The sequence below is a fragment of the Ranitomeya imitator genome, chromosome 1 (genome assembly GCF_032444005.1).
Source record: "Ranitomeya imitator isolate aRanImi1 chromosome 1, aRanImi1.pri, whole genome shotgun sequence".
NCBI classification, from domain to species: domain Eukaryota; kingdom Metazoa; phylum Chordata; class Amphibia; order Anura; family Dendrobatidae; genus Ranitomeya; species Ranitomeya imitator.
The window spans coordinates 795,327,094-795,354,063 of record NC_091282.1 but is presented as its reverse complement, the minus strand read 5'-3'; the positions used below and the strand labels follow the sequence as shown (position 1 = coordinate 795,354,063).

Here is a 26,970-nt window from a genome sequence, read left to right as displayed (position 1 = left end):
GTAGAAACCAGTAGGATATTATATTGCCATACTGAACATTGTAACTGTGAATCCAGCACTGTGGTGAGGTAAACACTAGAAATCTGCAGGATGGAGGACACTATACTGCAGTACTGAACATTGTAACTGTAAATCCAGCTTTGGGGTGAGATAAAAAGTAGAAACCAGTAGGATGTAGTATATTTTATTGCCATACTGAACATTGTAACTGTGAATCTAGCACTGGGGTGAGATAAACACTTAGTAGAAACCAGTAGGATATTATATTGCCATACTGAACATTGCAACTATGAATCGAACACTGGGGTGAGGTAAACACTTACTACAAAGAAACAAAACATGTTTAAGCTTCTCTCTCACTCTGCTTCTCCCCATAGACTTCAATAGGCAGCAGTGAACTGAACCCTCAGTGAGCTAGCGGTCAGTCTTGTTTTGACCAGGATTTTTGCATTTCTTATATTCGCTTGTACTAATGATTTAGCTATGACAGAAACCATTTAAAAGTGGGCTACTTTGCAATATTTTCAAGTATACAAAATTGTGAAAAATCCAATGGCACATATTAGCTCTACATGATGTCTAAGGGTATGTGCACACGTTCAGTATTAGGCAGCGCTTTGAATGCAGCACATGTCCGCTGTGTACCAAGCACTGCCGGCTATTCAACGCAGGTGATTCCGCATGTGTTAATTGAACCGCTGCATGCTGCAGTCTGGAAAGACGCACCGCATGTCCGTCAGTGCACGCATAGTGGGCATAGAATTTCTTGAAATCCCGTCCACTACGCTGTAACATTTGGATGCTGCACAAGTACATAGCGTCCAACCCACAGCATTTACTGATCGTGGGAACATGCCCTAGGAAACAGGTATCAGCCCTTCACCACAAAACTTCAACACCTAATAATAAAGATGGTAAAAACATCAATAACATCCGGTTGGACTGGGGAGGATGTCCTGGGTGGAATCAGCACCTATTGGGATACTTATTACTGAGCTGAGATACAAGTGGATAAACTGTAAAACTGTAAAGCGCTGCGGAATATGTTGGCGCTATATAAATAAAGATTATTATTATTATTAAGTGGAGAACCCTGGCTTTTGTGGTGACAGTAACTTCTGGTCGGAGCACATTGCTGTATAACTTTCAAGTATTAATCTTAATCAATAAAAATCTATAGTATGACAAAATAATAGCAAATACACCAACAAGTAAGAAATACTAAAGTATCTAAACAACATTAGTCGTTTGCTACTATTATTTATCCCATTGGTTATTGTGTATTAGTAAATAAGACGAATAAGAATGTTGTGATGTGTTCTCCCTCCTGTGCTGGTGGTGGCGCCCCCTGTGGGACACTCCAGTGGGCACAGCCCTGAGCTCCCCAGCTCTGTCTCTTCCTCCCTCTGTCTCTGCAGCTCTCTCTTTCTCTGCCTTGCACACAGTCATCATTTCTCTTCTCCCACCCTTGACCCAGTATTCCAAGCTGTGGGAAGCACAGAGCACACCGATCTGCAGAAGGAGCAGCAGCAGTGAGCCAGGGAAGGAGCAGACTGCAGGACCCCTACTCCAGGTGAGCACACAGCCCCCCACCACATCCCCCTGCCTGTGCTGTGCACACTCTCAGCCCAGCTAGCAGCTCAGCTCTCAGGGCTTCTTGGTGCATTCATTGAGTTGCAAAGGGAAGGAAGGAAGGAAATGGGAGTTAAAAATATAATAATGAAGAACTTTGCTGGCTGAGCTGAGCAGAGGACTCGCAGCCCTGTGCAGGAGCCTACAGGTCCACCTGCCTTACTGAGCTCTCACTACATTGCACAGACAAAATCGGTCACTGTTGCAGCACAGTTGTGCTCTGGGGAGTGAAGGGGTTAATGGCAAGCAGGTAAGGACTGGCTTCTCTTTCCTGGAGTTCTGCCTTTGCACGATTGATTAGGGGAATGGTGAGTGCAGAGGTTTGATGCCACTTCGAGCTCAGATGCAGTACCCAATCGTGCACCTAGGGGGCGCTGGTGAGCGTTAATTAGCGCCCTCTGCAGGAATGTGTTGGGTGGGTAACAAGAATGGCAGCACAGACTGTCTCGCTAGAAGGGATAATTTTATTTTTTGCTGCAAACTGTTCCATTTATGGATTTGATATAATTAATCCCTCATAAGAAACATTTAGGTTAGGGGGGGTAAAAACAGTTGCAACCTGTAATGCCCTAACCTGCAGTTAGGGGGCACAGTGCTCTCCATGACTATCCCTTAGATCAGCCAATCAGCTGATTGCTATGCTTCCTGCTTGCACAAGGAAGGACTGCTAAGATTTGGTTAGTTGCAGTACCCACCACTGCCTCTAGAGGCCACAGTTGCCAACTGTGTATGTTCATTGGCGCCCTCTTCAGGAGGAGTGTTGGAAGTGTTAGATGTATCAGAAGACTGGCAGCAGAAATCTCGGATAAATGAAGAATTTTTCCGGAATATTTGCAGGTAGAAGGTTTGATGTTTTATGTAGCATATATTCATTGCGCTGCATGCTGCGAGGTAATGGACACACAACTCAGCATTAATTGGAGCAAAGACAGCAGGTGCCCTGCACTGTTCTGTTATCTATAGAACCACAAGTGTCAGCATGACCTATCAATCAAGTAAAACACAATGTAGTAATGTATCATAGTGTATGTGATATATGGCGGTTTAACTAGTAGGGTAATAAATCGATGTAATTAGATGTACATTATAGTGGTGTAATATAGTAGTGTAATACAGCTGTGTATTATAGTGGTATGATATACTATAGTAGTGTAATACAGCTATATAATAGAGGTATATTATAGTGGTGTGATATGGCAGTATACTATAGTAGTGTAATACAGCCGTATAATAATAGTATATTATAGTGGTATGATATGTCGATATACTATAGTAGTGTAATACAGCTGCATAATAGAAGTATATTATAGTGGTGTGATATGGCGGTATACTAAAGTAGTGTAGTACAGCTGTATAATAATAGTATATTATAGAGGTGTGATGTAGTGTAATACGGATGCATAATCATAGTATATTATAGTGGTGTGATATGGCGGTTTACTATAGTAGTGTAATACAGCTGTATAATAATAGTATATTATAGTGGTATGATATGGCGGTATACTATAGTAGTGTAATACAGCCATATAATAGAAGTATATTATAGTGGTGTGATATGGCAGTATACTATAGTAGTGTAATACAGCTGTATAATAATAGTATATTATAGTGGTGTGATATGGCGGTATACTCAAGTAGTGTAGTACAGATGTATAATAATAGTATATTATAGAGGTGTGATGTAGTGTAATACAGATGCATAATAATAGTATATTATAGTGGTGTGATATGGTGGTTTACTATAGTAGTGTAATACAGCTGTATAATAATAGTATATTATACTGGTATGATATGGCGGTATACTATAGTAGTGTAATACAGCTGTATAATAGAAGTATGTTATAGTGGTGAGATGTAGTGTAATGCAGATGCATAATAATAATATATTATACTGGTATGATATGGCAGTATATTATAGTAGTGTAATACAGCTGTATAATTATAGTATATTATAGTGGTGTGATATGGTGGTATAATATAGTAGTGTAATACAGCTGTATATTAGTGTATTACAGTGGTGTAATATAGTAGTGTAATACAGCTGTAAAATAATAGTATATTATAGTGATGTAATAAAGCTGTATAATAATAGTATATTATAGTGGTGTAATATGATTGTATACTATACTAGTGTAATACAGCTGTATCAAAGCATAGTGGTGTGATATGGCGGTATAATATAGTAATGTGATACTACTGTATAATAAAAGTAAATAATAGTGATGTAATATGGCAGTATAATAGTGTGATACAGCTGTGTAATTGAAGTATATTATAGTGGTGTGATATGGCGGTATTATATAGTAGTGTAATACAACTGAATAATAATAGTATATTATAATGATTTAATAAGGCGGTATACTATAGTAGAATAATACAGCTGTATAATAGAGGTATATTATAGTGTTGTGATACAGCTGTATAAAAGAAGTACATTACAGTGGTATGATATGATATGACACAATATCATCAAAACAGAACACATAATGACACAAATAACATATCAGAAAGGTTCTATGTCTTATTAAGTAGGAGCTTGTACAGTCTCACAAGGACACTCCTCTTCCGAGCTGAATACAAAAACCATATGGACTGAGAGTCCAAAATCACTTGCAGAAACATGTATCTTTATTAAACATGAAGGCACATAAAAAGTAAAAACAAGTATCAATAAAAGATCATGATTAAGTGATAAGGGGGGTGGGGGGAGCAGTCACCGGATATGTATCAATTAATTATAAAGTGCTAGTGCTTAAGGCTATGTGCCCACGTAGCAGAAAGTATGCAGAATTTTCCCGATGAAATCCGGACTCCCTTCGCAGGAAATCCACTTGCAGTTTTTTTTTGCGCTTTTTGTACGTATTGGTCGCGTATTTTTTGCAGATTTTTAGCTTTTTTTTTACAATGGCCCAAATACAATTCTATAGCAGCAAAACCGCCGATTTTCTGCAAAATTCATGAACATGCTGCGTTTTTTTCACAATGATTTTCTGCTGTGGAAAAAAACTCAGCATGGGCACAAAAATTGCAGAATGCATTAAAATAATGGAATGCATTTTTAAGCGTTTCCACAGCGGAAAACTGCCGCAAAAACACTTTAAAAAACGCTAAAAATACGGAACGTGGACACACAGCCTTAAAGTTTTAAATATAATATACTGCTATGTATGCAGGGATGAACATGGAGTGGTAACCGAGTATCTGCACATATGATTACAAGAAGCTCTTACCCAGAGTTCCCCAAGAGAGACACCATGTAGTGCGCCCTAACGCGTATTTCACGTTGGCTTTTTCAGATGGGCCCCTGAAGAAGGCAACTTGAAACGAGCGTTGGGGCTCTCTACATGGTGTCTCTCTTGGTGAAATGTGGGTAAGGCTACGTTCACATTTGCGTTGTGCAATGTTGCGTCAGAGACGCAACGCACAACAAAAACGCAACAAAACGCACGCTAAAGCGCAGCGTTTTGCAACGCATGCGTCCTTTTTTGCCGAAATTTGGACGCAAAAAAATGCAACTTGCTGCGTTTTCTGCGCCCAACGCTTGCGGCAAAAAAACCGCATGCGTCGCAAAACGCAGCACAACGCATGTCCATGCGCCCCCCATGTTAAATATAGGGGCGCATGACGCATACGTCGCCGCTGCTGTGCCCGACGCAACCACGCAAAACGCTAATGTGAACGTAGCCTAAGAGCATCTTGTAATCATCTACTATATGATTGTCTAAGGGTCACTTCCGTCTTTCTGTCTGTCCTTCTGTCTGTCTGTCACGGATATTCATTGGTCGCGGCCTCTGTCTGTCATGGAAATCCAAGTCGCTGATTGGTCTCGCCAGCTGACTGTCATGGCTGCCGCGACCAATCAGCGACGGCCACAGTCCGATTAGTCCCTCCCTACTCCCCTGCAGTCAGTGCCCGGCGCCCGCTCCATACTCCCCGCAGTCACCGCTCACACAGGGTTAATGCCAGTGGTAACGGACCGCGTTATGCCGCGGGTAACTCACTCCGTTACCGCCGCTATTAACCCTGTGTGACCAAGTTTTTACTATTGATGCTGCCTATGCAGCATCAATAGTAAAAAGATCTAATGTTAAAAATAATAATAAAAAAAAAAACCTGCTATTCTCACCTTCCGTAGTCCGACAATGCGCTCCCGCCAGCTTCTGTTCCCAGAGATGCATTGCGAAATTACCCAGAAGACTTAGCGGTCTCGCGAGACCGCTAAGTGATCTGGGTAATTTCGCAATGCATCCTGGGAACGAAAGATGGCGGCAGCCGCGCGCGCATTGCCAGAGGTTCGCTGGATCTACGCTGGATCTCGGCGGGTGAGTATATGACTATTTTTTATTTTAATTATTTTTTTAACAAGGATATGGTGCCCACACTGCTGTATACTACGTGGGCTGTGTTAGATACCGCGTGGCTGCTATATACTACCTGGCCAGTGTTAGATACTATGTGTGCTGTGTTCTATACTGCGTGGGCTGTGCTATATACTACATGGCTGCTATATACTACGTGGGCAGTGTTATATACTACGTGGCTGTGTTCTATACTGCGTGCTATATACTACGTGGCCACTGTTAGATACTATGTGGGCTGTGCTATATATTACGTGGCCAGTGTTACATACTACATGGGCTGTGTTATATATTACGTGGGCTGTGTTATATATTACGTGGCCAGTGTTACATACTACGTGGGCTGTGTTATATACTGCGTGGCTGCTATATACTGTGTGGGTTGTGTTATATACTACGTGGGCTGTGTCATTTACTGCGTGGCCTATATTAACGCATCGGGTATTCTACAATATATATGTATGTATATAGCAGCCACATGGTATATACCACAGGCCACGTAGTACTCCTATATACTATGTGGCCTGTGCTATATACTATGTGGCTGCTATATACATACATGCATATTCTAGAATACCCGATGCGTTAGAATCGGGCCACCATCTAGTATGTGTATAATTGGAGCCTGTATAGTCACTTATCCAGACTCCTGTTGGTGGGCAGCTAATCGTACCACTCCATGTTCATCCCTGCATACATAGCAGTATATTGTATTTAAACCTTTTAAGCACTAGCACTTTATTGATACATATCCTGCTGTGACTTCTCCTCCCACCCCCTTATCACTTTTTGCAAGAGAGATTCACCTTGTTCTACCCATCTTGTACTATAATCATGATCTTGTATTGATACTTGTTTTTACTTTTTATGTGCCTTCATGTTTAACCCCTTAGTGACAGAGCCAATTTGGTACTTAATGACCGAGCCAATTTTTGCAATTCTGACCACTGTCACTTTATGAGTTTATAACTCTGGAACGCTTCAACGGATCCCGCTGATTCTGAGATTGTTTTTTCGTGACATATTGTACTTCATGTTAGTGGTAACATTTCTTCGATATTACTTGCGATTATTTATGAAAAAAACGGAAATATGGCGAAAATTTTTAAAATTTTGCAATTTTCAAACTTTGTATTTTTATGCCCTTAAATCAGAGAGATACGTCATGAAAAATAGTTAATAAATAACATTTCCCACATGTCTACTTTACATCAGCACAATTTTGGAAACAAAATTTTTTTTTGTTAGGGAGTTATAAGGGTTAAAAGTTGACCAGCAATTTCTCATTTTTACAACACCATTTTTTTTTAGGGACCACATCACATTTGAAGTCATTTTGAGGGGTCTATATGATAGAAAATAATGAAGTGTGACACCATTCTAAAAACTACACCCCTCAAGGTTCTCAAAACCACATTCAAGAAGTTTATTAACCCTTTACGTGCTTCACAGGAACTGAAACAATGTGGAAGGAAAAAATGAACATTTAACTTTTTTTTGCAAACATCTTAATTCAGAACCATTTTTTTTATTTTCACAAGTGTAAAAACAGAAATGTAACCATAAATTTTGTTATGCAATTTCTCCTGAATACGCCAATACCCCATATGTGGGGGTAAACCACTGTTAGGGCGCACCGCAGAACTTAGAAGTGAAGGAGCGCCGTTTGACTTTTTCAATGCAGAATTGGCTGGAATTGAGATCGGACGCCATGTCACGTTTAGAGAGCCCCTGATGTGCCTAAACAGTGGAAATTCCCCACAAGTGACACCATTTTGGAAACTAGACCCCTTAAGGAACTTATCTAGATGTGTGGTGAGTACTTTGAACCCCCAAGTGCTTCACAGAAGTTTATAACGTAGAGCCGTGAAAATAAAAAATCGCTTTTGTTTACACAAAAATGATCTTTTCGCCCACAAATTCTTATTTTCACAAGGGTAACAGGAGAAATTAGACCACAAAAGTTGTTGAGCAATTTCTCCTGAGTACGCTGATACCCAATATGTGGGGGTAAACAACTGTTAGGGCGCACCGCAGAGCTTGGAAGAGAAGGAGTGCCGTTTTACTTTTTCAATGTAGAATTGGCTGGAATTGAGATTGGACGCCATGTCGCGTTTGGAGAGCCCCTGATGTGCCTAAACAGTGGAAACCCCCCACAAGTGACACCATTTTGGAAACTAGACCCCTTAAGGAACTTATCTAGATGTGTGGCGAGCACTTTGAACCCCCATGTGCTTCACAGAAGTTTATAACGTAGAGCCGTGAAAAAAAAAATTGCATTTTTTCTACAAAAATGATATTTTTGCCCACAAATTTTTATTTTCACAAGGGTAACAGGAGAAATTAGACCACTAAAGTTGTTGTGCAATTTCTCCTGAGTACGTCGATACCCAATATGTGGGGGTAAACCACTGTTTGGGCGCACCGCAGAGCTTGGAAGAGAAAGAGTGCCGTTTTACTTTTTCAATGTAGAATTGGCTGGAATTGAGATCGGACGCCATGTTGCGTTTGGAGAGCCCCTGATGTGCCTAAACAGTAGAAATCCCCCACAAGTGACCCCATTTTGGAAACTAGACCCCCCATGGAACTTATCTAGATGTGTGGTGAGAACCTTGAATGCCCAAGTGCTTCACAGAAGTTTATAATGCAGAGCCGTGAAAATAAAAAATATTTTTTTTTTCCACAAAAAAGATTTTTTAGCCACCAAATTTTTATTTTCACAAGGGTAACAAGAGAAATTGGACCCCAAAAGTTGTTGTCCAATTTGTCCTGAGTATGCTGGTACCCCATATGTGGGGGTAAACCACTGTTTGGGCGCACGGCAGAGCTCGGAAGGAAGGAGAGCCGTTTTGGAATGCAGACTTTGATAGAATGGTCTGCGGGTATTATGTTGCGTTTGCAGAGCCCCTGATGTACCTAACCAGTAGAAATCCCCCACAAGTGACCCCATTTTGGAAACTAGACCCCCCAAGGAACTTATCTAGATGTGTGGTGAGAACTTTGAATGCCCAAGTGCTTCACAGAAGTTTAGAATGCAGAGTCGTGAAAATAAAAAATATTATTTTTTTCCACAAAAAAGATATTGTAGCCCCCAAGTTTTTATTTTCACAAGGGTAACAGGAGAAATTGGACCCCAAAAGTTGTTGTCCAATTTATCCCGAGTACGCTGATGCCCCATATGTGGGGGTAACCCACTGTTTGGGCGCACGGCAGAGCTCAGAAGGGAGGGAGCACCATTTGACTTTTTGAGCGCAAAATTGGCTGTCGTATTTGGAGACCCCCTGATGTACCTAAACAGTGGAAACCCCCCAATTCTAGCTCCAACCCTAACCCCAACACACCCCTAACCCTAATCCCAACCTGATCCATAATCCTAATCACTAACCCTAACCATAATCACAACCCTTACCCCAAAACAACCCTAATGTCAACCCTAACCATAACCCTAATCAAAACCCTAAATCCAACACACCCCTAATCCTAATCTCAACCCTAACCTCAAACCTAACCCTAATCCCAATACACCCCTAATCACAACCCTAACCTAAACCCTAATCCCAAACCTAACCCTAATCCCAAGCGTAACCCTAATGCCAACCCTAATCCAAACCCTAACCCTAATACGAACCCTAATCCAAACCCTAACCCTAATCCCAGCTCTAACCCTAACTTTAGCCCCAACCCTAGCCCTAACTTTAGCCCCAACCCTAACCCTAGCCCTAGGGCTACTTTCACACTTGCGTCGTTTGGCATTCCGTCGCAATCCGTCGTTTTGGACAAGAAACGGATCCTGCAAATGTGCCCGCAGGATGCGTTTTTTGCCCATAGACTTGTATTGCCGACGGATCGTGACGGATGGCCACACGTCGCGTCCGTCGTGCACTGGATCAGTTGTGTTTTGGCGGAGCGTCGGCACAAAAAAAGTTCAATGAAACGTTTTTTTGTACGTCGCATCCGCCATTTCTGACCGCGCATGCGTGGCCCTAACTCCGCCCCCTCCTCCCCAGGACATAGATTGGGCAGCGGATGTGTTGAAAAACTACAGCTGCTGCCCACGTTGTGCACAATTTTCACAACGTGCGTCGGTATGTCGGGCCGACGCATTGCGACGGCCCCGTACCGACGTAAGTGTGAAAGAAGCCTAACCCTAAGTTTAGCCCCAACCCTAACCCTAAATTTAGCCCCAACCCTAACCCTAAATTTAGCCCCAACCCTAACCCTAAATTTAGCCCCAACCCTAGCCCTAACCCTAGCCCTACCCCTAACCTAACCCTACCCCTAACCCTAACCTAACCCTACCCCTACCCCTAACCTAACCCTAACCTACCCCTAACCCTACCCCTAACCTAACCCTACCCCTAACCCTACCCCTAACCCTACCCCTACCCCTAACCTAACCCTAACCCTAACCTAACCCTAACCTAACCCTACCCCTAACCCTACCCCTAACCCTAACCCTACCCCTAACCCTACCCCTAACCCTACCCCTAACCCTAACCCTAACCTAACCCTACCCCTAACCCTACCCCTAACCTACCCCTAACCCTAACCCTAACCCTACCCCTAACCCTACCCCTACCCCTACCCCTAACCCTACCCCTAACCCTAACCCTACCCCTAACCCTAATTTTAGCCCCAACTGCTGTTCTCCTGCCGGCCGGCAGATGGAGACAGATGGCGGGCGCACTGGGCATGCGTCCGCCATGTTCTGCTGCCGGCGGCCAGGAGGAGCAGCAAGAGGATCCAGGGACCTAGGTGAGTATGCTAGGGTCCCCGAATCCCCCTATTTCTCTGTCCTCTGATGTGCGATCACATCAGAGGACAGAGAATTACACTTTACTTTTTTTTTTTTTTTTTTGCGGTCGCCGGTAAACAGTTAATTACCGGCGATCGCAAAACAGGGGTCGGTAATACCGACCCCGATCATGCTCTTTGGGGTCTCGGCTACCCCCGGCAGCCGAGACCCCAAAGATTCTCCCGGTGCCGGCCGGCGGGCGCACTGCGCATGCGCCCGCCATTTTGAAGATGGCGGCACCCACCGGGAGACACGAGGAGCATCGGGGGAGCTAGGTGAGTATTGGGGGGCCACCTGGGACCCCTTTTCTCTGTCCTCCGATGTGCGATCACATCGGAGGACAGAGAAATTAAAAAGAGATCGCTTTTTTTTTTTTTTTTGCGATCGCCGGTAAACGGTTAATTACCGGCGATCGCAAATGCGGGGTGGGTTAAAAACCCCCCGAATCATGTTCTCTGGGGTCTCGGCTACCCTCGGCAGCCAAGACCCCGGAGAAAATCGGCCTCTGGGGGGCGCTATGGACTTTTTCCACAGCGCCGTTAATTAACGGCGCTGTGGTTTAAGTACCCTTAGCGGCCGCCGTTAAAAGGCGTATCGGCGGTCGCTAAGGGGTTAATAAAGATACATGTTTTTGCAATTGATTTTGGGCTCCCAGTCCAAATGTTTTTTGCATTTAGTAGTATGATATGGAGGTATATTCTAATAGTGATACAGCTGTATAGTAGAAGTATATTGTAGTGGTATGATACGGAAGTACAATATAGTACTGTAACACAAATGTATAATAAAGGTGTATATTTTAGTGGTGTGATATGACGGTATGTTTTAGTAGTGTGATACCGCTATTTATTTAGAGGTATATTATAGTGGTATAATACAAGGGTATAATATAAAAGTGTATTACAGCTGTATAATAATGGTGTAATATAGCACTGTAATTAAGAAGTATGTTATAGTGGTGTATTATTACACTAACACCGGACTTTGATACAGCTGTATAATAAAGGGATATGTTATAGTGGTGTAATTTAATGGTATAAATAGTAATGAAAAAACAACTGAAGATTAAAGGGGTATAATGTAGAGCTGTAATATAGCGATATAACATAGTGTAACACATCTGTACAATAGAGGTAGATTATAGTACAGTAATGTGATATAACGGTATAATATAATAGTGTAATAACAGCTGTATAATTGTTGTGTAATATGGTATAATAATTAAGGGGTATAATGTATTTTAGTGGTGTATTATAGTGGTATATTATAGTACTGTAATACATGTGTATAATAAAGGGGTATATTCTAATGGCATTAATAGTAGTTTAATAAAGGGTTATATTATAGCAGTTTAATACATCTGACTATAGTCGTCTACTGCAGTATGTTAATATAATAGTATAAAATGTTAGTGTAATACAGCTTTATAATGGAGCAATAAATTATTATGGTGTAATATGGCGGTATAACATAGTAGTGTGATGCAGCTGTAAAATAAAGTTGTATAATATAACAGTTTAGTGGTATGCAGCGGAATAACAAGGTTGTATAATGGATCTGCATAATATAGCAGTATGTAGCGGTATAACATGGTTGTGTAATGAATCTGTATAATACAGTGACATAATATAGCAGTATGTAGCGGTATAACATGGTTGTGTAATGAATCTGTATAATACAGTGATGTAATATAGCAGTATGATGACACTGTTGGGGATTCCCAGCTTGAAGGGATTCAGGCAGAATCACAGTGTGAACAGGGCCTGATGTAGTAGTATAATACCGTATAGAGCTGAGGTGGGTGCGCACTGTGAATCTGATTACTGCCCATTTCGGAGTCACTTGTCAGATTGTCGTCCACATATCTGATGTCCCAGCTTAAAGGGGCTTTCCTAAGATTGAAAGTTATTCCCTGATCACTAGGGGTCTGACCAGCGGGACCCCCGGGATAGGGTTCTGCAGAGCCTCGACTGGATGCAGCATGCGCGGTTGATCCATTCATTGTCTGTGGGACTGCTGGAAATGTCCATCACCGCAGTGATCCTGACAGCTGGTAGCAGCGTGCCAGTGTTGTGAGGGTCCGTAGAGGAGACATGGGGGGTCTTACTGCTAGTTTATTTGGAGATTTGTCATTACCTTCTCGTTATAAACCAATCCCGGTAACACAGCAGAATTGCTGCAGGGAAACTCTTCGGGGCTCCATGGGGAACGTCCTTTCCCTGCAGCCGTCGGTCTCCATTTCTCTCACTTTTCAGCGGAGTCAGACACTTGTAGGGCGATTATTGAGATTAGATACTGAGCTTCCACCATATTCATAACAAACAGAACATGCTGATATTAAATACTGGATCTGGGTGTGAGTAAAGGTTACCAGATAACAGGTCATTCAGGAGTGAATCGTCATCTACAGGGAAGATACTCAGCATGATGTACTCCGAGTAATGTACAGTGCCTTGTGAAAGTATTCGGCCCCCTTGAACTTTTCAACCTTTTCCCACATATCACGCTTCAAACATAAAGATACCAAATGTAAATTTTTGGTGAAGAATCAACAACAAGTGGAACACAATTGTGAAGTTGAACCAAATTTATTGGTTATTTAAAATTTTTGTGGAAATTCAAAAAACTGAAAAGTGGGGTGTGTAATATTATTCGACCACTTTACTTTCAGTGCAGCAAACTCACTCCAGAAGTCCATTGTGGATCTCTGAATGATCCAATGTTGTCCTAAATGCCTAATGATGATAAATATAATCCACCTATGTGTAATCAAGTCTCCGTATATATGCACCTGCTCTGTGATAGTCTCAGGGTTCTGTTTGAAGCACAGAGAGCATCATGAAGACCAAGGAACACAACAGGCAGGTCCGTGATACTGTTGTGGAGAAGTTTAAAGCCGGATTTGGATACAAAATGATTTCCAAAAGTTTAAACATCCCAAGGAGCACTGTGCAAGCGGTCATATTGAAATGGAAGGAGTATCATACCACTGCAAATCTACCAAGACCCAGCCGTCCCTCTAAACTTTCATCTCAAACAAGGAGAAGACTGATCAGAAATGCAGCCAAGAGGCCCATGATCACTCTAGATGAACTGCAGAGATCTACAGTTGAGGTGGGACAGTCTGTCCATATGACAACAATCAGTCCTACACTGCACAAATCTGGCCTTGATGGAAGAGTGACAAGAAGAAAGCCATTTCTCAAAGATATCCATAAAAAGTGTTGTTTAAAGTTTGCAACAAGCCACCTGTGAGACTCACCAAACATGTGGAAGAAGGTGCTCTGGTCAGATGAAACCAAAATCGAACTTTTTGGCAGCAATGCCAAACGATATGTTTGGTGTAACAGCAACACAGCTCATCACCCTGAACACATCATCCCCACTGCCAAACATGGTGGTGGCAGCATCATGGTTTGGGCCTGCTTTTGTTCAGCAGGTACATGGAAGATGGTTAAAATTGATGGGAAGATAGATGGAGCCAAATACAGGACCATTCTTGAAGAAAACCTGTTGGAGTCTGCAAAAGACCTGAGACTGGGATAGAGATTTGTCTTCCAACAAGAAAATGATCCCATACATAAAGCAAAATCTACAATGGAATGGTTCACAAATAATCTTATCCAGGTGTTAGAATGGCCAAGTCAAAGTCCAGACCTCAATCCAATCGAGAATCTGTGGAAAGAGCTGAAAACTGCTGTTCACAAACGAACTCCATCAAATCTCACTGAGCTTGAGCTGTTTGCCAAGGAAGAATGGGCAAGAATTTCAGTCTCTCGATGTACAAAACTGATAGAGACATACCCCAAGCGACTTGCAGCTGTAATTGCAGCAAAAGGTGGCGCAGCAAAGTATTTCGTTAAAGGGGCCGAATAATATTGCACGCCCCACTTTTCAGTTTTTGAATTTCCACAAAAATGTAAAATAACCAATAAACGTCACAATTCTGTTCCACTGATTGATTCTTCACCAAAAATAAACATTTGGTATCTTTATGTTTGAAGCATGATATGTGGGAAAAGGTTGAAAAGTTCAAGGGGGCTGAATACTTTGGCAAGGCACTGTATGTACACAAGGACTGCACCAGCAGAATAGTGAGTGCAGCTCTGGGGTATAATACAGGATGTAACTCAGGATCAGTGATGTATGTACACAGTGACTGCACCAGCAGAATAATGAGTGCAGCTCCGGGATATAATACAGGATGTAACTCAGGATCTGTAATGTAATGTATATAAAGAGTGACTGCACCAGCAGAACAGTGAGTGCAGTTCTGGGATATAATACAGGATGTAACTCAGGATCAGTAATGTAATTTACTGTATGTACACAGTGACTGCACCAGCAGAATAATGAGTGCAGCTCTGGGGTATACTACAGGATGTAACTCAGGATCAGTAAGGTAATTTACTGTATGTACACAGTGACTGCACCAGTAGAATAATGAGCGCAGCTCAGCTGCTGCTCATTGTGTTGATTGTGGGTACGGTCGCTGCTGAACCTGCAGTGTGCTCCTGAGCTCCAGAGAACCACCATCTCTCCACCCGGGGACCTGCTCTCTCTCTTACCCAGGGAGGGAGTGGGTTTCCTGGGATGAGTGAAGGAGCCAAGTCCCAGGCTTCTGCTTCCCGGACCAGGCTGGCGGGGGGCAGAAGGAATCAGCAACCAGCCTGCACATCAGAGGATTCGGGGGTGAGACGCTCCACCAGGAGTCGCAGCAATGTGGCTCCTACTCCCCCCAGGTCTGCAGAGACCCAGAGAAGCCGCAAGGCTTCCATGGAGGAGAAGCCTGCTAGCGTGCAAGATGGCAGCCCTTCCGGAGGAAAGCTGAGTGCTCACGGAGGTGAGGCCGACCTCACTGAGGAGGGTTGGGCGCTGCAGAGACCCCGGGAGTCTGTGTCCACCTATGCCTCCCGGGTCATGAGCCACCTTCGTGAGTATGAAGATGCTAGCAAGACCTTGAGAAGGCTTCGGGAGGAGCTGCGCTGCACAAGCGCTAAAGCTGCAGGCGCCTCCAGACCCAGGAAGACGCAATTCCAGGCGGAGGTAAAGATTCTGAAGCTTGAAATTAATGACCTGGAGGTAAGAAAAGCATTTATTCGAGAAAAAAGTGGACCATTTAAAGAAAAGCTTATAAATGAAGACAGATTCAGAGAAATGGCTGATAACAGAGAGCAAAGGCAGATGGGGCTGCAGCCTGAGTGCCAGGTGGATGATGATGAGGAGGAGGAGGATGACCAGCAGAAAGCTCCACCTGGCAGCCCTCTTAGTCACTCAGAGGCCACGTGCAGCGAGCTCCCTGCTGGACAGGCGACAATGACATCTCGTCGCAGTTCTGGTGGCTCTGGGGAGGACAGTGACATCGGCCAGGGAGGGGCGCTAATGGCAGAGATCAAGCTGCTGGAGTCCCCAGTGTGCCTTCAGAACTTCCATCTTGGTGATGATTTACCAGAGGAGGCACCTGGGGGCCAGAAGAAAAAGGCAAAGAAAACCACCAAGCCAAAGCTGCAGGAAGCGGTAAGCTATGTATATGCCCCCCTCCCTGTACCCCCTGAGTCGGCTGCAGGGTCAGCTCGCTGTATAAGCCCCGTTGCCCAGCCCAGCCCGGGTTCTGCTGTGGATCCGGTGCAAAGGCGCGGGGAGATTACAGAGCACGGTAATGAGGCGCAGAGCTCCGTCTCTGCTTGTAGTAGCAGGGACGTAGCAGCAGGTGCATCAGCCGAAAGGCTGGACAGTGAGGGCAGCCCGGTGGCGGGCATACGATCAGGCCACGATACTGTGGTCCGCTCCTCAGTGGGAGGGGGGAGCGGCCCGGTGTCGGGAGCAGCTCCGGTAGCCTCGGTGCCCCTGAATACTGTTGCCGCTGATCACTTAGTTGAGGGGCGGCGGCAGTGTGAGGGGGTTACCGGGGCTGGGAATTCCGGTCTTCCCAAAGTCCTATTTTGTGTTGGTGCCGCTGGTCAACAAGATCCTGATGCTAAGGATCAGCGGTGCCCCACAGCAGCTAAAGATCAACGACGACTGGTAGCAACCATGAAGCAGCGGAAAATATTAACTAATGATGCGGAGGGCACACAAAAAACCAGGGGTGAGGTCACCTCCAGTTCTGTGGAGGAGACTCAGCCCCTTGTACCTGATGATGCGGAGGCCAAAGTGTCACCCCCTGTTGTCACTGGTCCAGCAGGAGTGAATGTGGTGGTGGGTATGGATGCAGAAAACTCTTTGTCTAGTGGTGTGGTTGCTGGTTTGGTAGAGGGTGAGGGGGTTATGGAGGTGGGTAATGGTGATGCTGCTGGTGTGGATGTGGTCACTGGTCCGGTTGCCCCCCCGGTGGTGGCAGCGCCTGTCAGGAGTTATGCCGCTGTCACCTCCGGGGGAAATAGGGCATCCTCCTCATCTCCGGGCTCTGGGGACGGCATGTTGCAACGGCGTCTCCTGGAGGCTCTAAAGAGGGGGGAGAGATCACTAATAGTAGAGGGTCGAGAGGTTGATCTATCCTTCTGGATAGAGAGGCATGGCCTCGGGGCCTTCCGAGAGCAAAGAGGGGGGGATACAGTGTGGTCCCTCCCAACAGCCGGGCCGGGTAGTGTGCGTAGGAATGTGGTCCGTCTTCAGTGGAGGGGCAATGATGCGTGTCCTCCAAGGTCTAAAGTTGTGGAGCTCCTGCTGAGGATGGGCTTCAGTGCGATTGACATCTACACCTTGATACATCCCTATTCCACACCTAATTTTGATGTCAGCTTTGTTCGGCCGGAGGGGCTTGAGCTCTTCTGGTCGAACTATGAGTTGACAAAAAATGAGCCCGGCTGGCGAGACTTTGCCGTTCAGGTGGTGTCTCGCCAAAACCAAGTCAAGAAAGTGACCGTGATGACTTGTAACGAGTCACTTTCTTGTTATGACATCATGACGTGGCTTGGCCGGTATGGAGAGGTGGTAGAAATGCCAAAGAAAAACCGTGACGAGTTTGGTATCTGGTCAGGGGCCTGGACGTTTGTGGTAAAACTTAAGCGTTCAGGTGGTACGGTTGCCCACATACCATCATCTGCCTTCCTGGGTAGGTCTTCTACCAGGGGCAACCGAAGCTCTGTCACAAGTGCGGCGACCCCACACACTTCAGCGCAAACTGCACTGTGCAGAAGTGTGCATTGTGTGGGGATATCGGCCATCTTGCTGCATCTTGTGTGGAGATTAGGTGTCACCTGTGTGGTGAGTTAGGTCACCCATTCAGCCGTTGTCCTCGCTCCTTCGCTAACGCAGTCGTGACCCCGGTGGGAGAAAGCCGTGAGGCTGATTCTGCTGGGGAAGGGACTATCAGGGGTGAGGGAGCTGAGGGGCCAAGGAAGAAAAGCAATAAAAAGACGCCTGCACAGCTAAGGCGTCTAGACAAGCGCAGACAGGATAGGGAGCTGGGCGAGCCTCGTACTACTGGGGCGGCCCCTGTCCTGGATGCCAGTCTTGCTGCTGAGGCCCCGAGGGATGATGAGTTGGATGAGGAGGTCAGGAGTATCCACAGGGAGGAAAGTGCCACTGCCTCAGAGTCCTCCCATTGTGAAAGTATGGATGAGGATAATAGGCAGTGGCTAGAGGACAAGCGTAAGCTCGGCACCAAAAAGAAGAGAAAGAAGGGAGATAAAACATCTTCTCCCACTCTGACCAAGGTACCTAAGGAAGGAAAAACCGACTCCCCTCTGGTTGGTCTTTCTAACCGGTTCCAAGCCCTTGAAAACATCTCTTCCTCTGAGGAGGAAGCTGAGGGTGAGGTTCTGGCTTCGGCGGGGCTCACAGGGGACGCCGAGTCTCCTCCATCTGGGAATGTAAGATCCTTGGAGGGAGGGACTGGCCCAGAGTCCGGAGACGAGGACGAAAAAATTAAAAAACACGTGGGTATGGATACCTCATTGTCATTAAAGAGGGGGAAGGATTCCTCCTCTGAGGCAGAGGATAAGGGGAGTGGGAAAAAGAAAGCCATCTAACTCAATCACCAGTGATGGCGGTACCCACTCCGTTGACGCTGGCGTCCATTAATGTCGCCAGCATAAAGTCAAATACAGCTAGATTTGCGGCCTTTGATTTTCTCAGCCGGGTTGAAGCTGACATTTTCTTTTTGCAAGAGACCAGGCTGCCAAACATGGCAGATGTGCTTAAAGCTAAGAGGGAGTGGAGACTCGGGCCCTCCTATTGGTCTCTTGCGGCCGAGCCGTATAGCGGAGTGGCGGTCCTTTTTACCGCACCGGTGGAATGCCGACGGGTTATTGAGTTAGAAATGGGGAGGTGCCTGATCTTAGATGTCCTCATGAAGGGACAAGAGCTCCGGCTCATCAACATTTATGGTCCCCAATCTAAGTGGGACCGGAAGTGTCTCTTTATGAGGATCAAGCCCTACCTTTTTACAAGTCGGCAGGTTGTCTTTGGAGGGGACTTCAATGCTGTCACGAGGCCCCGAGATAGAGGAGGTTCCAGATACAAGCTGACTTATGATAGCGTCGCCCTTAATAGTATAGCTAGTGAGGCTCGCCTGGTGGATGTCCACATTCGGCACACCCCAGGCCACGAGGGGTTCATCTATCATAGAGGTAACTGTAGGTCCAGAATAGATAGGTTTTATTTAAAGGAGGAAGCTGTCTCTTCAGCAGTGTCTGTTGTTGAGGTGGAGTTCTCCGACCACTGTTTAATTTTGTTTTCTCTGAATGTTACAGAGACCCTCCGGATTGGAAGAGGCTTTTGGAGGCTCAATTCGTCTCTCTTGGAAGAAGCGGAGATAAGACAGTCCTTTGAGGAATTTCTTCAGCGCCAGGTACCATTACTGGATCTTTGTAGTAGTAAGTCAGAGTGGTGGGAGATGTTTAAGGAAAGGGTGGCGAGATTCTTCCGCCAGCTCTCGAGCCTCAGGAGTCTGAACAGGTACCGTCTGTATCAGGGTCTGAGGAGGAAACTCGAGCATCTTGTCTCAACTGGAGGTAGCCGCGAGGAGATCTCCAGAGTGAAATCTTTGCTTATGAGGTGTCAGTACGATAGACACGCATCTTTGGTTTTTGAGAGGGATTACGGGAAGTACCGCTCACCCGACCCTTACAGAAACTGCAGGATGTCAGTGAATAGTAAAGTGGTTACAGGACTGGTCGACACTGCGGGGTCCCTGAGACGATCCAGATCAGGGATCCTGGAGGTTGTCAGATCCTTCTACTCGCACCTCTTGGGGAAGAGGGATCTTGATTGGGATGAGATGTCGGCTTTCCTGGCTGAAGCTGTCCCCGAACCAGGGGTAGACCCCTCTCTTGACGTTTTGACAGAAATGATCAGTGAAGAGGAAGTTCAGTTGGCGATTGAAGGGCTTGCCCCCAAAAAATCGCCTGGTCCAGATGGCTTAACATCTGAATTCTATAAGACCTTTAAGGACGTTTTGGTTCCCCTCTTGACTGAGGTATTCAATGAGTGTCTTTCCTCGGGCACTCTGCCGAAGTCAATGAGGAGGTCTGCTCTGATCATCTTGTCAAAGGGTAAGGACCCGTCTTGCATTGGGAACTGGCGTCCCATAGCGCTTCTCAATGCAGACAGGAAGGTTCTGGCAAAGGTGCTGTTTAATCGGCTGGTGAAATTTGCACCCCGACTCCTTTCGGGGGCCCAGCATTGCTCTGTTCCAGGCCGCAGCACATTTAGTGCTGTGCTCAGTGTCCGAGAGGCAGTGGAGCAGGGTAGGGCTGGTCACTGGAAGGGGTACATGCTGTCACTGGACCAGGCAAAAGCGTTTGATCGGGTTAATCATGAGTACCTCTGGTCCGTCCTTCTGAGATATGGCCTGCCCGGGGGGTTTGTTGATTGGCTTAAGACCTTGTACAGTGGGGCAGAGAGTTTCCCGCTTGTGAATGGTTGGATTGGCAGCTCTTTTGAGGTTGGGTCCGGTGTTCGCCAGGGTTGTCCCTTGAGCCCGCTGCTGTACGTGTTTGCGATTGACCCTCTTCTTAGGAGGGTGGAGCGTGGACCGTTGGCCGGGATCGGGATGGACCGGGCAGCACCGGAAGCCACTCTGAGGGTGGTGGTGTATGCCGATGATGTCACTGTGTTTGTTTCCTCTCATGAGGAGGCAGGGTGGCTGATGTCAGAGGTAGATCGCTACTCGGAGGCATCCGGGTCCAAGATCAACCGGGATAAGTGTGAGAGTCTCTGGCTGGGAGGAGGAGATCCTGGTTTTGATCTCCCGGACACCCTTCCGGGACCCAAAGTCTCTGCAAAAGTCCTTGGCATCGAATTTGGCCAGGGGGATTACCCCAAACAAAATTGGGACAGCAGGCTAGAGATCGCCACTCAGAAGGTGAACCAATGGAAGGGTTGGTCTTTGACCCTAAGGGAAAGGGTAAACCTGATCAAAACTTACCTGCTCCCTTTACTGATTTATCTTGGCAGTGTATGCATCTTGCCGGAATCTCTCTGGACTCGGGTCTACAGTTTGTTCTTCCAACTGTTATGGGGGAATAGACTGAACCTGGTCAAGAGGGAGGTTACTTACCGTACGAGGAGACTAGGAGGGTTGGGTATGGTCAACCCTGTGGTATTCCTTGTGGATACCTTCATTAAGATCAATATCGCAAACCTCTGGAAAGAGAGGGCTCCTCCCTGTAGGGGATGGTTTCAGCCTTTCTTCCAGGAATGGGAGACAGGAGGGCAAGTGAAGGATCTTCGCACACCGCATGGACATCTTCCGGCTTACGCTACCTTGGTTCTGAAGGTAATTCGTCGGTGGGGTCTGGGAATGTGGGAGATCAGGACTCTGCCAAGGAAACTCCTTGACAATAGGGTTCTGTTGACCCATTTCCAGAGGCCTCTGGCGCTCAGGGACTGCCCAAGTTGGGATCTTGGGGTGGGTTTGCATCTTTTGAATTCTATCAGGATCCCCTTGAAGTTTTGGGACTTAGCTTGGCGCTGCTTCCATGGGAAACTGTGTGTGAGGGACAATCTGAAGTGTAGGAGCTCTGAGGACAGGAATTGTCCTCGGGAGCATTGTGGTACCTTGCTGGAAAGCATGGACCACTTCCTGCTTCATTGTCCCTTCAACACAGAGGTGTACAACAGGGTGGGCGCCTTCATTGGCTGGTCTCAGCTGGCCGGTCTCTCCTATGCGGAATGGGCCTATGGAGCATTCGGAGACCTTGGTGGTCGGGACTGCTGCACCTTATTTCTAGTTAGCGCAGTGGTTAGGTATCACACGTGGAACGCACGGTGCTTAGTATCGACGCAACGAAAAATCCTCCCAGTGGAAGATGTGTTTAGGACCATACTCGGTGACCTGGTGAAGGTGCGCTCTCTGGAGTATGGGAGACTGGGCGCACGGAGGGCCGCTCTCCTCTGGAGGGGTTTTTCTCTTAGTGTGCCCTAGTCTGGTCATCTCCTTTCCTGGTGGTGGGCTGCTGCTGACACTGTAGATTTTTGTTTTGTTTGATCATTATACAGTGATGTAGGGCTGCAGGCGCCGAACTTGGGCTTCGTGATGTGTAATTATTGTGGTATGTGCTGCTGTATATAATGTATATATTGTATATAGGGATATAGAATTGGGTGTAGGTGTTAGGTTGGGTGGTGGGAAAAGGGGGGAGGTGGGATTATCTTGTGGGACTATGGGACACTGGGTTGTTTGGGGGAAAACTGGCACTGCCTGATCTGGCCTATGGACGTTGGACATGGACTGAGGCATGAGACGCAGGACCAGCTCTCAGGTCAGTGCGGGGTGTTGGGAATGGAGGATATCTTAGTATTGTATATATTTGTAGTTATTTTATTTAACCCCTTCCCGACCTTTGACGCCACGTAGGCGTCATGAAAGTCGGTGCCAATCCGACCCATGACGCCTATGCGGCGTCATGGAAAGATCGCGTCCCTGCAGATCGGGTGAAAGGGTTAACTCCCATTTCACCCGATCTGCAGGGACAGGGGGAGTGGTAGTTTAGCCCAGGGGGGGTGGCTTCACCCCCTCGTGGCTACGATCGCTCTGATTGGCTGTTGAAAGTGAAACTGCCAATCAGAGCGATTTGTAATATTTCACCCATTATAACGGGTGAAATATTACAATCCAGCCATGGCCGATGCTGAAATATCATCGGCCATGGCTGGAAATACTAGTGTGCCCCCACCCCACCCCTCCGATCGCCCCCCCACCCCCCCGATCTGGCCGGTACACTGCTCCGGCTCCCCTCCGCCCTGTGCTCCGCTCCCCCCCGTGCTCGTGTCCGCTCCCCCCGTGCTCCAATCACCCCCCCGTGCTCCAATCACCCCCCCTGCACTCCGATCCACCCCCCCCCCCGTGCTCCGTTCCACCCCCCCGTGCTCCATTCCAGCCCCCCCGTGCTCCGTTCCACGCCCCCCGCGCTCCGTTCCACCCCTCCCGCGCTCCGATTCCCCCCCCCGTGCTCCGATCCCCCCCCCCGTGCTCCGATCCCCCCCCCCGTGGTCCCCCCCCACCCTATCATACTTACCGATCCAGCCGTGGTCCCGTCCGTCTTCTCCCGGGCGCCGCCATCTTCCAAAATGGCGGGCGCATGTGCAGTGCGCCCGCCGAATCTGCCGGCCGGCAGATTCGTTCCAAAGTGCATTTTGATCACTGAGATATAATCTATCTCAGTGATCAAAATAAAAAAAATAATAAATGACCCCCCCCCCTTTGTCACCCCCATAGGTAGGGACAATAAAAAAATAAAGAAATTTTTTTTTTTCCACTAATGTTAGAATAGGGTTAGGGTTAGGGGTAGGGTTAGGGTTAGGGGTAGGGTTAGGGGTAGGGTTAGGGTTAGGGGTAGGGGTAGGGTTAGGGGTAGGGGTAGGGTTAGGGGTAGGGTTAGGGTTAGGGCTAGGGTTAGGGGTAGGGTTAGGGGTAGGGTTAGGGTTAGGAATGTGCACACGTATTCTGGTCCTCTGCGGATTTTTCCGCTGCGGATTTGATAAATCCGCAGTGCTAAACCGCTGCGGATTTATGGCGGATTTACCGCGTTTTTTTCTGCGCATTTCACTGCGGTTTTACAATTGCGATTTTCTATTGGAGCAGTTGTAAAACCGCTGCGGAATCCGCACAAAGAAGTGACATGCTGCGGAATGTAAACCGCTGCGTTTCCGTGCAGTTTTTCCGCAGCATGTGTACAGCGATTTTTGTTTCCCATAGGTTTACATTGAACTGTACACTCATGGGAAACTGCTGCGGATCCGCAGCGTTTTCCGCAGCGTGTGCACATACCTTTAGAATTAGGCTATGTGCACACGGTGCGGATTTGGCTGCGGATTCGCAGCAGTGTTCCATCAGGTTTACAGTACCATGTAAACATATGAAAAACCAAATCCGCTGTGCCCGTGATGCGGAAAATACCGCGCGGGAACGCTGCGTTGTATTTTCCGCAGCATGTGAATTCTTTGTGCGGATTCCGCAGCGTTTTACACCTGTTCCTCAATAGGAATCCGCAGGTGAAATCCGCACAAAAAACACTGGAAATCCGCGGAAAATCCGCAGGTAAAACACAGTGCCTTTTACCCGCAGATTTTTCAAAAATGGTGCGGAAATATCTCACACGAATCCGCAACGTGGGCACATAGCCTTAGGGTTAGGGTTGGAATTAGTGTTGTGGTTAGGGGTGTGTTGGGGTTAGGGTTGTGATTAGGATTATGGCTACAGTTGGGATTAGGGTTAGGGGTGTGTTGGGGTTAGTGTTGGAGTTAGAATTGAGGGGTTACCACTGTTTAGGCACATCAGGGGTCTCCAAACGCAACATGGCGCCACCATTGATTCCAGCCAATCTCGTATTCAAAAAGTCAAATGGTGCTCCCTCACTTCCGAGCCCTGACGTGTGCCCAAACAGTGGTTTACCCCCACATATGGGGTACCAGCATACTCAGGACAAACTGCGCAACAATTACTGGGGTCCAATTTCTCCTGTTACCCTTGTGAATCTAAAAAAATGCTTGCTAAAACATAATTTTTGAGGAAAGAAAAATGATTTTTTATTTTCACGGATCTGTGTTGTAAACGTCTGTGAAGCACTTGGGGGTTCAAAGTGCTCACCACATATCTAGATAAGTTCCTTGGGGGGTCTAGTTTCTAAAATGGGGTCACTTGTGGGGGGTTTCTACTGTTTAGGCACACCAGGGGCTCTGCAAACGCAACGTGACACCCGCAGACCATTCCATCAAAGTCTGCATTTCAAAAGTCACTACTTCCCTTCTGAGCCCCGACGTGTGCCCAAACAGTGGTTTACCCCCACATATGGGGTATCAGCGTACTCAGGAGAAACTGGACAACAACTTTTGGGGTCCAATTTCTCCTGTAACCCTTGGGAAAATAAAAAATTCTGGGCTAAATAATTATTTTTGAGGAAAGAAAACGTATTTATTATTTTCACGGCTCTGCATTATAAACTTCTATGAAGCACTTGGGGGTTCAAAGTGCTCACCACACATCTAGATAAGTTCCTTTCAGGGTCTAGTTTCCAAAATGGGGTCACTTGTGGGGGGTTTCTACTGTTTAGGCACATCAGGGGCTCTGCAAACGCAACGTGACGCCCGCAGAGCATTCCATCAAAGTCTGCATTTCAAAACGTCACTACTTCAATTCCAAGCCCCGGCATGTGCCCAAACAGTAGTTTACCCCCACATATGGGGTATCACCGTACTCAGGAGAAACTGGACAACAAATATTGGGGTCAAATTTCTCCTGTTACCCTTGGGAAAAATAAAAAACTCTGGGCTAAATAATTATTTTTGAGGAAAGAAAACGTATTTATTATTTTCACGGCTCTGCATTATAAACTTCTATGAAGCACTTGGGGGTTCAAAGTGCTCACCACACATCTAGATAAGTTCCTTTGGGGGTCTAGTTTCCAAAATGGGGTCACTTGTGGGGGGTTTCTACTGTTAAGCCACATCAGGGGCTCTGCAAACGCAACGTGACGCCCACAGAGCATTCCATCAAAGTCTGCATTTCAAAACGTCACTACTTCACTTCCGAGCCCCGGCATGTGCCCAAACAGTGATTTACCCCCACATATGGGGTATCAGCGTACTCAGGAGAAACTGGACAACAACTTTTGGGGTCAAATTTCTCCTGTTACCCTTGGGAAAATAAAAAATTGCAGGCTAAAAGATCATTTTTGAGAAAATAATTTTTTTTTTTTTTTTCATGGCTCTGCGTTATAAACTTCTGTGAAGCACTTGGGGGTTCAAAGTCCTCACCACACATCTAGATTAGTTCCTTTGGGGGTCTAGTTTCTAAAATGGTGTCATTTCTGGGGGATCTCCAATGTTTAGGCACACAGGGGCTCTCCAAACGTGACATGGTGTCCGCTAATGATTGGAGCTAATTTTCCATTTAAAAAGCCAAATGGCGTGCCATCCCTTCCGAGCCCTGCCGTGCGCCCAAACAGTGGTTTACCCCCACATATGGGGTATCAGCGTACTCAGGACAAACTGGACAACAATATTTGGGGTCCAATTTCTCCTATTATCCTTGGCAAAATAGGAAATTCCAGGCTAAAAAATCATTTTTGAGGAAAGAAAAATTATTTTTTATTTTCATGGCTCTGCGTTATAAACTTCTGTGAAGCACCTGGGGGTTTAAAGTGCTCAATATGCATCTAGATAAGTTCCTTGGGGGGTCTAGTTTCCAAAATGGGGTCACTTGTGCGGGAGCTCCAATGTTTAGGCACACAGGGGCTCTCCAAACGCGACATGGTGTCCGCTAACAATTGGAGCTAATTTTCCATTCAAAAAGTCAAATGGCGCGCCTTCTCTTCCGAGCCCTGCCGAGTGCCCAAACAGTGGTTTACCCCCACATATGAGGTATCGGCGTACTCGGGAGAAATTGCCCAACAAATTTTATGATCCATTTTATCCTACTGCCCATGTGAAAATGAAAAAATTGAGGCGAAAAGAATTTTTTTGTGAAAAAAAAGTACTTTTTCATTTTTACAGATCAATTTGTGAAGCACCTGAGGGTTTAAAGTGCTCACTAGGCATCTAAATTAGTTCCTTGGGGGGTCTAGTTTCCAAAATGGGGTCACTTGTGGGGGAGCGCCAATGTTTAGGCACACAGGAGCTATCCAAACGCGACATGGTGTCCGCTAACGATGGAAATAATTTTTCATTCAAAAAGTCAAATGGCGCTCCTTCCCTTCCGAGCCTTACCATGTGCCCAAACAGTGGTTTACCTCCACATGT

At 46.3% G+C, this 26,970-nt stretch overlaps 1 protein-coding gene across 5 annotated transcripts in view; it reads left to right on the top strand.

Moving 5' to 3' along the window:
• LBHD2 (LBH domain containing 2) overlaps positions 1-26,970 on the top strand; it is a 764,964-nt gene that overhangs the window by 638,964 nt on the left and 99,030 nt on the right. The window contains exon 1 of one of the 5 annotated variants that reach the window (XM_069737783.1): positions 1,372-1,573. The exons of 1 other annotated variant lie outside the window; for it this stretch is intronic. Coding sequence is in view for 1 of the 4 variants with exons in the window: in XM_069737754.1 (XP_069593855.1) it covers positions 1,872-1,882 (11 nt within the window). In the remaining 3 variants the exon portion in view is untranslated. Of the gene's footprint in view, positions 1-1,371; positions 1,574-1,749; positions 1,883-19,486; positions 19,580-26,970 lie in introns of those variants that run through there. 3 more of the 5 variants (XM_069737763.1, XM_069737754.1, XM_069737800.1) reach the window with 3 other exon arrangements.